General features: G+C 30.3%; 1 protein-coding gene across 3 annotated transcripts; it reads left to right on the top strand.

Annotated features, from left to right (window-relative positions):
- The first annotated feature begins 7,033 nt into the window (after positions 1 to 7,033).
- LOC21406092 (tobamovirus multiplication protein 2A) lies at positions 7,034 to 10,793 on the top strand. 3 transcript variants are annotated; one of them, XM_024170713.1, is made up of 7 exons: positions 7,034 to 7,166; positions 7,665 to 7,918; positions 8,438 to 8,537; positions 8,793 to 8,873; positions 8,998 to 9,102; positions 9,547 to 9,756; positions 10,350 to 10,793. In XM_024170713.1, the coding sequence occupies exons 2-7, from the start codon at positions 7,686 to 7,688 to the stop codon at positions 10,455 to 10,457; spliced, it is 837 nt and encodes a 278-aa protein (XP_024026481.1). In that variant the 5' UTR covers positions 7,034 to 7,166; positions 7,665 to 7,685; the 3' UTR covers positions 10,458 to 10,793. The 3 variants fall into 3 exon arrangements, with proteins under 3 accessions (XP_024026481.1, XP_024026480.1, XP_024026479.1); XM_024170712.1 differs by having other exon boundaries at positions 7,661 to 7,918; XM_024170711.1 differs by having other exon boundaries at positions 7,615 to 7,918.
- The last annotated feature ends 1,240 nt before the right edge of the window (positions 10,794 to 12,033 follow it).

Here is a 12,033-nt window from a genome sequence, read left to right as displayed (position 1 = left end):
TTTTTTTCATAAAAAATACATAAATTAAAAATTATTTTAAATTATAATTTTAAATCTATGAATTAAACGTTTAATTTTTAAACGTTTAATTTTTTAATAGTTAAATTTGTATATTTTTTTATTTTATGTAAATTTAAGAGATAAAAATGTGACTTATTAATATGTAGGTCCCATTTCTTATCCTGTTTTTGGGACTGAATTGAAGGTGATGGGGAACTCCCTCGCGTTGGTGGGTGGGTGCCAGTGAGAATAGGTGTCTAATAAATGAATGCAGTTGTGTTGTCTCGTTGGACTTGTGAATAAAATTGACACAGCCTTACCAGATGTTGACTTCTTATTTATCTTTTACTCTTTCTCGATAGAAAATAGAAAGGACTTTGTCTAGTAAGAGTTACAATTAGGGAAAAAAAAAAAAAAAAGAGTTATCAGTCATTTTTTATTTATCTGTTTTAAATTTTTTAATCTAATATAATTTTAAATGAGATCTAAAAATCATAAATTAATATTATCAGTAGAGAAGTTTACCGGAGAAAAGTTTAAAATATAAACTCTAAAATTACATATTCTACTTTCTTAAATACTTGATTTTTTAAAAGTACTCATTTTAAAAAATTTTATCCCTTATCGTTCCTTCTAGTTTAAAAGGTATAAATATATGAGCTAATGTTAAAAGATTAAAATAAAATAAAAAGACTCCATTTTGAGAGTATATATTTCTCTTATTAAGGGCTCATTTTGTTCGTGCTTTAGAGATGATAATCGTGAAATATTAGTTTGAAAAAATATGTTTGTGAAGAAAATTTTTCTTTAAAATGTTTTCGAAATCTTTCTTGATTGGTGAGTTTTGAGATTTATGCTTGGAGAAAACAATGACTCCAGGAGTTCCAATTTGGTGCTTTTATGAGGAGTGGAGTGATTTATCAATAAACATGTGATTTATAACGATTAATATCATATTTATTTTATTAATTTAAGTTGAGAATTTAAATTAAAAAATACATTTATATAAAATAAAATACTATAATATAAATTTAAATTATGATTCGAACTAATAAAACAAACGGTCCTCAATATACACAATTTTCTACAACGCAAGTGATGTAAGATCCCAACTTGACAGTAGACGTAATTTTCTTTTCAAGGACCAATCACGATTTTCCAGCAAGCTTACGTAGGACTATATTTTTTCAGAGAGTCTCAGGCCCCGTTCTTTTCGCTGATTCGAGTTTTGCTACAGTAAAAAGCTCTCAGAAACAGTCACATCAAACTTTTTACTACAGTAAAAAGCTTTCACACAACATCACATCTCAACTCAAATTAGCGAACCGAACGGACCCTCAATTCTCCGACAATCTTAGCCAGCCCAATGTTTTGGAGCCATAGATAAGACAATCTAAGTTGTTTTTCAACAATCCTAATGATTTGTTGACGAGTCGACACTGGTCAAAATTTAAAAAAAAAAATATAAGACACTTTTAAATGTCGCATAAAATATGTTTCGATGATATACATGTCACAAACATAAAATGATGATTTTAAAACATAGTTAAATGTGTGCATCGTGCGCCAAAATAGTAGAGAGAAGTACATTTAACGATAATTTCTTCAGTATTAGTCGTTAAATGTATAAAAATCGTCGTTTAATGTTGAAAATTATTTAGAACCTATAGAAATCGTTATTAAATGTGCCTCACGGACAAAAGTTTTTTTTTTTTTTTTTTTTTTTTTTTGTTTTATATTTGCCCCCCGCGAAAATTTTTTTTTTTTTTTTTTTTTTTTTTTTTTTTTCAACGGGTGCCTATATCCTATGTATTAATTTTGCCTCACATCCCACAAATGTTATGCTAGAACTTAGTTTCTAATATTAAGGATAATATTTATAATTTAAAACAATTTCCAAGCAATAAATGTACGTACATAACTTCCCCACTCTCCTCTAAGCTTATTCATCTAATAATAAGTACAGTGTTGAATTTTGCCAAACTCTTGGAAGCTGTCGAAGATTGTCCCAAGATGATCCACAAAGAAGTCGGTAAAGGAAAGTTTTGAATTTTTTTTTGGAGATATTATTATTATTATTATTATTTGTAAAGGGACGACATTTCCAATATAATTGTGAGAAAGTTGTCCTTTATAAGAGAAAAAAACCAAATACCAGTTAAGGTAAAAATAATATTATTTATATCACTTTAATAAAAATTAAACAATTCTAATTCAACTAATAAAAGAAAATAAAAAGTCACAATCACGTTTAATTATTTAGAATGACATAAATTATAGTTTTATAAAAAATCATGTTAATTTCTTCTTTTATATTATAATTTTCCAATCTTATATAATTATATTAATTGAAAGCCCAAAGTATTGTCATGTTGGACACTGAGAGAATGAACCAAGGTCCATGCCGTACTAACATGGAATAAGCCTTTCTATTCAAAAGCTTGTGGAGAAATATTAATAGCAGCACTCCCTGTAAACCCCTTAAAAAAAAAAAATAATGATCGGATCTTCCCAACATCATGAAATAGCCTAACTTGAACTTGTATAAAACTTCGTAGTTCTTCTCAGACCATCTACAATATAAATGTTAATATAAACACTATGTTTAATACTTAAAAAAAAATATAAAAATAACATATTTGATACGTTATTCTATTTTATGTAAAATGAAAGTTCAAAACATCAACCAAGAACAGTCATGTACCAGTGTTTGATATATGTTTAGGCACAAAGTATAGAATTTCACATGCGTTAATTTTAGCATTAAAAATAATACTGCCATGGAGAGTAATTTTTTTCTTATTCAAATATTAAGGCCCGTTCACTTCGCTGATTCGAATTTGTAATTCAAGTTGAGATGTGATTTTATGTGAGAGCTTTTTACTGTAGTAAAAAAGTTAGATGTGATTATTTCTGAGAACTTTTTACTATAACAAAACTCGAATCGACGAAATGAACGGAAGTTAGATTTTGACATTGACAAGATGCTCTTTTAACTTTTTAAGCAACAGTTACAAACATAGAAGAAGATGACTTTTCTCAAAATTATTTTTGTGCTAAGAAAATGAATATATCAATTAATTTGAACCGAGTTTAGGTTCATACTAAGGACTAGTGGCGAAGATCGGAGCCAAAAAAAAAAAAAAAAAAAGGAAATGGTGAAGCTACTTCCTATTGAAACTTTTTATTTTAATTTTTTGACCCTTAAAAATTTCTTAACACTATAAGAAAAATTACAACTGTGTGCTCACTCAACAATTAAATTCCTATACTCATAATAATAATAATAATAATAATAAATAAAAAATAAAAAAACCTATCATCTCGACTTTGCTTGACTTGTAGTTGGTTGTCTTTGACCAGCAGTAATGTCAAAACGACTAGGGCTTAATGTAACATCGTGGCATATTCTCCCGTGAAAGTTTGTTTAAAGTACTTGGAGTTGTTTGGTTGGAAGATTCGTACCCCGATTTAAATTATAATTTGTGGTTCGTTATAGTGTTTTTTCTAAAAAAAAATACACATAAATCAAAAATGGTTCTAATCTCATGATTCTAATCCATGAACTAAACATTATATTCTGTAAGATGTATAGAAAGAGGAAAAAAAGAGAAGTAAAATGCTTAGGTGAAATAAGTAAAATAATTTTTTCTCATATTGTTTAGTAAAAAAGAAAGAAAAGTTAAAAAAAATGTCAAATTTAAGACATTTTATAATAATGCCGCAATACAAATAAAAATATAATTAATAGTAGTGAAGGTTAAAATTATTATTTTACATCTCATTTTTTTGTCAAATTTTTTTCCTCCTATTTTCTTCTCAAAGTTATAAAAATTAAAAATTATTTGGCCCATAAATTTTTATTTTATTTTCTTTCTCATTTTCTCTCTACTAAACAGCTTAAAATTTTATTTTCTTCTCTTTTTTTCACCCTACCAAACACACCGTAAATTATCATAATTATTCTCTCTCGTTTGTTCTTTTTGGGATTTATATGTTAAAGTCAGACTTGGACAAGCGCCTTAAATCTAGCAAATTTCCCCAGGTCCCACCAACACGTTAGAAACATGAAAAGTCATCACAAAAATAAAAAGGTAGGAAAATGAAAAACAAACTACGACATGTAAGATTATAAAAAAGACTTCCATTTAAAATTATAAAAAAAAAAAACCCAATCAAAAGCTTATAAAAAATGTGAAAAGGAAAAGTTGATAAAGCTAAGCGGGCCATATTGTACCGTCCCATTTATTGTTTTCAAATGGGAGCTGTTAGTTGTGACTTGTCTGTTATTTTTTATTTTTCTTTTTTTCTTTTGAAGAAAATACTTGTTTGTGAATTGTTACTTTGTGAGTATGTCCGTGTCAGGTTGGGCCTATATTATGGACTTATATAGTTATATTTTTGAGTTATGATAATTTGAGTGTAAATTTTGAATTGAATTTAAATTATAATTTGAGTTAAAATTATAACATGAGTTAGTATTTAGATGTGCATATTTGAGTTATGATTTGAATTGAGAATCTATTTGAGTTTGTGTTTGAGTGAGTCAAAACTTAAATTTATATTTAGATAGTTTTTTTTAATAAAAACTCAATGGTGATGAAAAATTTTAATAGGGTATATGGATTGGGTTTTATTCGTCTCTTCGTTGTGAATGCATAGAAAAAAAATCATCTCAATCAGAATTAAAACGAAAAAGTTATGATGTTTTTAAGAATATAAAAAATACTGTTTATTAACTTAAATTTGAGTTTAACAACTTAAATTAAAGAGAAAATTTAAACTCAGATTTTAATCTCAAACTCAAATTAAAACTCAAATTTTACAAACGAACATAAACTTAAATAAAATTATATATTGAGTTTAAACTTTGTTTAAATTTTACTCTAAAAGAACAAGTCTATCGCTCAAAAGTCTTTTTGGGTCAGCTTGATCTGAAGTACTTATTTATTTTTAAAAATTCTCCATATCTTGAGACCTTGAGCTTTAGAGCAAGGCTGGGGTGATCTTCTTCCCTTTAGGGTCAGACAGAACCAATCTAATTCTAAGTTTTCATTCGGACTATTAGGCTCAGACTAGATTGCCTAAACTTTCAACTTTACCTTATGCGCGTGTAGCTACCCTTAGCCTCTTAGCCCTCCTCTTTTAAAAAATAATTATAACAATAATGATAAAAAAAAAAAAAAAAAAAAAACTAGTTGTAAACCAGTTATCTGGCCACATTACAAATAGGTTTACAATATGAACAAATTAAAGATGACAATTATTGTCCATGTTACAAATAAGTTTATTGTATGAATAAGCTAAAGATGACACCTGAGTAGTGTACAAATAACGGGTAAGTTATTGTACAAATAAGAGCTGCATAGTACCTTGCCATTCATTATAAATAGGGAGTTAAGATATGCTTCAGATGTAACAATTCTAAAAGCGAAAATAGTAGAAAATAGACCAATATGAAAAATTTAAGAAAGTATATATGTCAGCTTTTACTTATAGAAATTAATAGGTCATAACTTGTCAAGTTATAGTTCATAACTAAACAAGTTATGGACAAAAACAGTAATTTAGCATATTTATTAGCTTATGTAAACTATTGGCCTATTAATTTTAATGCATCTCAAGTTTTGACCTATTTTCCTATTTCTCCCTTCTAAAAATTGAATGAAATCTCTCTCTAGTTTCTCTTACTAAAATTTATTTAGGGAAAATTCCATATTGATACTATGTGTTTTAACGTAATCATTTTTTAGTATCTTGTATTTTTAATAATTTTGCATTGATACTTTAAGGTTTTTAACAATTGTTTTTTGATACCTTGAGTTCATTTTTAGGAAATAAAATATCATTTTTACCCTATACTTAATTTGCTCATAATTTATTGTTATAAATGTATTTAAACAATTTAAAAACTTAGAAACTCTGATTTCATCATCTTGCTCATATGCAAAACATCAATAAAAATTATAAACTTGAACTAACGAACTAACAACTTTATCAAATTGATGGTTTAAGATACGAGATTCACACATGAAAGGCAAAATTCTTAATTTTTTCAAATAACGTCACGTGCTGTAAATCTCGTGTCTCGAATTGTCAAAGTGATAATATTAACAACTCTTAGACTTCAGTTACTACTGACTTAAAGTTTAGGAAGCATTTTACAAGAATTGAAAGTTCGGAATCTATTATGCAAAAAAGAATAATTTAAGATGTAACAATGCAATTTACTCTTCCAAATATGTAAAAAGAGTATTGTTTTTTAAAGAGCTTTGAAGAATATGTGTTATTTCATTTTGTCTCCTAAACAAAACTCTCCCAAAACTTGTTATAAGTTAACATTTTAGTACTTTAGTCATTGATATGTCAAATGCTTAAATGGTCCAATCACTTGTTAAGAGTAGTTTTTTTAACAGTTTTATCAATTATGAACAAAACATGTTTAAAGCTGTTAAAAATTTGGCACGTCAATAACAAAAGTATCATGTTGCAGCTTTATAATAAGTTGGCCAGAGTTTTGTGCTTCTTCTTCTTCTTCTTTCTTTCTTTCTTTCTTTTCTTTTTTTTTTTTTTTTAAGGAAAGTGAGAAAACACATATTTTTGACCAAATTTAAAATCAACCATTTCCTTCATATTATGTCTCGCTTAAAGAAATAGTATATTTAAAATCAAATTCGTCACACAAAATGCTCTTTTAAAAGAGTAATAAATAGATTAGCAAAAAAGAAAAGAGTAATAAATAAAATGTTTTAAAAAAATTATAACAAAAATTAGAGCTTAGGAAAGGAATAAATACCGACTCCAAAGTCCAAAGTTATCGATTCGGTGGCAGTACATCCATACACAACCATCATACGTGTCGGTATCCAACATTCATAAAATGACATTACTAACCCCACATGACAAACGCTAAACACCCAAAGCCACGCGAAAACAGGGAAGGGCAATTAAGTAGTTTCACTATTCAGTGGTGGACACGAAGCAAAAAGTAAGGAGCGCTCAAATAAAAAATGCCAACGAGAAAAAGGCGAAGCACATTTCTGAATTTTCCAGGCTCTACCGCAATTATCATCTGAAAAGGAACAAAAAATAAAAAAAAATAAAAAAAATCCAATATTCCTTTTTTGAGGATCCGATTAACCCTCGGGATCTTCGCTCCGTAATCTGTAAGTCTTGATTTTGATTGTGAATTTAGTTTGTCGTGAAACGAATTAAGCATTTTTTTGGTTTGTTTGTTTTGTCGATTTTTATTTTTGGTTGAATTTGGTTCGTGGATGGTTAATCTTTAAGGAAACAACTTTGAATCTGTGTTTTTTTTTTTCGATTTTGACGAATTCTGTTGGCTTTTTTGACGTAGAGTTTGGAATTCAATTGGTTATATGTGGATCTTTCAATTGTTTTGTAGTAATGGAATTTAATTGCTTATTTTCTGTTCTCAAACATTGAATGATCTTAGAGAACAACAATTTCGATTTGGCGTAGCTTCCTACTACTTTAAGAAGAAGAACAAGGCTCAATTTTGTTAATTTGGATAAGTTGTGGAAGTTTAAATGTGGAATAATGTGATTTGTTGCTTGATTTTTGTGGTAAATGTGGGGTTTTTTGTGATGATAGAGGGGACATTGATGAGATAGAAGGACCGGTTTGAATTTTGTGATAGGAAGGATTGGAGAGCTTGTAGAGGGATGGCCTGCAGAGGATGCTTGGAATGTTTGTTAAAGCTTTTGAACTTCTTGTTGACCCTTGTGGGTCTGGCTATAGTGGGTTATGGGATCTACTTGCTGGTTGAGTACACAAAATCGACAGATGATACCGCTCCGCCCGTTGGTGACGATCATAACTCCATGCAACTCGGCCGGCCAATGCTTATGGCTGCGTCTATGTCGGCTGGCATCTTCGATAAATTGCCTAAAGCTTGGTATGGCTTTTGCCCATCTGACTTGATATTTGATAACTTTGCTTCTTCTTAGGATTTTCTAGTTAGGCATTTTTTTGTTGTCATTGTGAGGAAAGAGCCCCATTTTGTACCTATGTTGATCCTATTAATACTAATTGAGATCATCATCTTTTGCTATTGCTAGAAGCAACATAATTGGCTAATAGTATAACAGTAGATATATAGTCTCTAAAATTAAACCCATTTAGAAGAAGGTAAGTTTATGGGTGGCTAGGTAACTGCATTTAATGGTAAGTTTCGTTGCTGAAGGTAATGGGAATTTTAGTTATACCAGTTGATTCTCTGCAACTGCAAATGCTACTGATTTCTGACACCTTTCCTCGTTTGTCTTTGTACTTTTCAATCACTTTTTTCCCCCTTAAGAGCCCTTTTTTACTTACGTATGTACTGTTATTTCATGTAGCTACAATGTTAAATTGATATTCTGACACCTATATCATCTTTGAGATTCCTAATTGTTTGGCAACACTTGATGTTCAGGTTTATCTACTTATTTATTGGATTAGGGGCGATTCTCTTCGTCATCTCGTGTTTTGGTTGTGTTGGAGCTGTAACACGGAACGGCTGCTGCTTGAGTTGTGTATCCTAACTATTTTTTCCGTTCTGTGTCATATCTAGTACCAAAACATGTATTCTAGCCAGTACAAGATATTCTTTATAGCAGTGATGATGTCATAGTAATAGTCTAATACCATATAGCAGTGATGATGTCATAGTAATAGTCTAATACCACCGTGCACAGAATTCTTTGTGGTTTTGGTGTCTAATTCAATGCATGTGTTTCCATTTCATGTTTTTGTTGGTGGTAATAATTGGTTTCCTTAAGTCGAAGCAGTATTCAGTGTTGGTTATCCTGTTAATCTTGGCGGAGCTAGGATTTGCAGCCTTTATATTTTTTGACAAAACATGGGAAGACGTGAGTATTTTTTGGAAATTTTCCGAATTCTAAAATCATGTCTGTTCATTGTTCATTCAAAAAAAAAAAAAGAAAAGAAAAAAAGTCATACGTCTATCTGATCATTTCATAAGTATTTGTGCAGGAAATCCCCACTGACAAAACTGGTGACTTCGACATGGTATATGCTTTCCTGAAAGATCACTGGAAAATTGTTAGGTGGGTTGCTCTCGGAGCTGTTGTTTTTGAGGTAAGCATGAATTGATCTCTATTAGCATTTTCTCTTGTATCTAGTGCTTGGTTGAAATGCACTAATGATTTATTTTCTATTGTTATGACTTTGATTTATGAGATGCATTCAGTTTTCTGGAAAGTGATGTTTTTTTTTTTCTTTTTGGCATCATATTTATTCATTTTAGCGCTAGGCTCAAAACTACTAGGATTTGATACTGTTTATAAGATAGGACATTGCTAGGCAACTGCTCGTAAACTTGTTGATTGTGGAACCACATTTCTTGTTTCAAATGTTTCTGTGACTTGAATACTAAATCATCTTAACCTCTGGATTGAGGATTTTCTTATCATGTTTTAAGATGGAAGTAATTGACTAACTGTGATCTGAGCAATATTCGTTATTTCTTTATCAGACTTGTGGTTTTTAAATCTCCATCAAACTGATTTTACAAACTTTCAGGCTCTGCTTTTCTTGTTTGCACTTCTGGTTAAATCAGCAAACAGGCCAGCTGAGTATGACAGTGATGATGAGTTCATTGCTCCAAGGCAACAGATCCGGCAACCGTTGATCAACAGACAAGCAGCTCCTGCGACGGGCGTACCTGTCGCTGGCACCCTAGATCAGCGTCCAAGCAGAAATGATGCTTGGAGTACACGCATGAGGGAAAAGGTGATATAATCTAAAAAATTTTATGTTTATAAACAAATTTATTGGACATTTTTTAAATTTATCTTAAAAATGTTCTTGTATAGGTCAGTCATTGCAATAACAACGTCAAGACATAAGTTTCCTTTTAAAAGATACCTAATTTTTCACCATGAAGCAGTTGGGATTCCTCTAAACATTTTTCTGTTCATAAACAAGTTTATAGGACATTCCTAGGATTTATAACTAAACATGTTCTTGTATAGGCAGTCATTGCAATAATAGCGTAAAGACATAAGTTTCCTTTTGAAAGATAGAGAACTTTTCCATGAAGCAGTTGGGATTCTGTTTGACGGGTTCGATTTAGTTTTGCTAAAATGAACCTAAATTGTTCGTAGGTATAATTGTTCTGAAATATACGTACAAGTGAATTGATTTCAAGTTATTTAGTTTGTGGGCTATACTGTGACACACTTATCCGAAATAATCCCAATTGCATATTTGTTTGTTTATACTTGTATTGGATATATTATCGGATTATCCAATACAAGTATCCCCTGTATGGCCTTTTTGTAGTTCTAATGCTATTATTGTTGTTCTCATTGCATCTAAACCAGTATGGGCTCGATACGTCCGAGTTCACATACAATCCAAGTGAGTCTAACAGATTCCAGCAAGTTGCCCCACAACCAACTGAAGAAAGGAGCCGCTGCACCATCATGTGAGAACCTTAGATTTAACCAAGATTCTGATTTTGGGTTGGTGTCTAAAAGGCTGATCTCTTTAACCTTGGTGTATAACTTCACGTTTGTAAGAATCAACTTCATTCGAATTTGTGCACAACGCAAAATTTTCAGGGTCTTTGTTAATGTATTTGTGTGTGTATAATCGCGTTGTTACTTTAGTGGAGTCACTTTGGGCGTAGCTTGTTTTTGAGCATAGTTTTATTGACGAAGCTATGAAAAAACATCAGGTGCAATCTTGGGATGTAAACAACTTTTGGAGCGTGTTCACTTGGTTTTTGCTTTTATTTTTCATTATTATTTGCTTCGTGCTCAAAATTTCAAAGTGCTACAAAGGCAAAAATATGGTTTATGGTTTGATCATTTTTGGTTTCCATTTGAACGTGTTGAATTATTAATGACAATTAGTTCACTGCAATTCCATTCTTCTTTGATGTTTACTTCTCAGTGTTTACTACATAACGTGAGCCAAAAAAGAAGTCTAGTGAGAAATATATTCTTATGGTCTAGTATTATCGATGAAGTTTGAAATGAGTTTTTATTTTAAACAAAAGTTATTGATTCGCATCTTTCTAGTTAATATGTCATTATATTATGATTTTTCACTTGATTTTCTTTGAAAATTCTCTTATAATTTCTCTAGACAGGATTCCTTTTTTTTTTTTTTTTTTTTTGAGTTCTTGTTCCAGCAAAAATGGAGTTACAAATGTTTTCTACAAAAAGAAAACGAGAGAGTTGACAGTGTTCATAACACGGATACACGTGAATAATGATGACCTCTGATCGGTAGACTGGTTAAGCACTACGTAATTAATGACGGTAAGAAAAACGACAGAAATATTCAATTAACGAGTAGAAGGAAAAACAAATGTAAAAGATATTTTTCTTTTGCTGATGAAAAAAAAAAAATTTTAAACGACTAACTTTACAAACGACAAAAATTCAAGAGACGCTAGTCGCTAACAAATTGAAAAAATTGAAAGCACAACAACATTCAAAACAAAAAGGAAAACAGCAACAAAACTCGAACATACATCACTTAGAAAACGACAATTACTTGGAAAGGAAGATAAACTAAAAATTCGGTATGCATTAAAAAAGGAAAGAACAAGAAAAACTACAGCAGAGCCTTAAAATGATTAATAGAACTTAGTCATCTCAATGATCGTATGTGAGGACAACCTAAAGCACAAGAGATTGATAAAACGACATCTATCCAAAAGGACACTAACTCAAAAAACGACAACAGCCTAATACAGAGTGATTGGGAAAACGACAATAATTTTACAAATGCAGGATAAGTTTAAAATGGACAATACAGACACGAAAAGGGTCGACAAACTTCAAACGACAACGACAATTGCTGGGAAATAGACAGAAAAGTTTACAAACGATATATACACTAAAATGATAATTAATAAAAAATACACGATCCGAAAACAAGAAAGGGCCAGACGAAGAATTTTAGAAAACTAACCGTCCTACTGTGTTTATTCTTATAAAAATTTAAATTTCTATTCAAATTTGAGAGTTAGAATCATGTTGTCCTTGTCCGCAC

The sequence above is a fragment of the Morus notabilis genome, unplaced genomic scaffold (assembly GCF_000414095.1).
Source record: "Morus notabilis unplaced genomic scaffold, ASM41409v2 Scaffold69, whole genome shotgun sequence".
In the NCBI taxonomy this organism is placed as follows: domain Eukaryota; kingdom Viridiplantae; phylum Streptophyta; class Magnoliopsida; order Rosales; family Moraceae; genus Morus; species Morus notabilis.
Note: the sequence above shows the minus strand (reverse complement) of the source record. Positions and strands in the feature narration are given on the sequence as shown.

Bases quoted from the DNA above. Each gene is read 5' to 3' on its own strand.
- LOC21406092 (XM_024170713.1), top strand. From the start codon at position 7,686: ATGGCCTGCAGAGGATGCTTGGAATGTTTGTTAAAGCTTTTGAACTTC. The intron at 8,874-8,997 runs GTGAGTATTTTT...GTATTTGTGCAG, and splicing joins TTGACAAAACATGGGAAGAC to GAAATCCCCACTGACAAAAC. The intron at 9,103-9,546 runs GTAAGCATGAAT...ACAAACTTTCAG, and splicing joins TCGGAGCTGTTGTTTTTGAG to GCTCTGCTTTTCTTGTTTGC.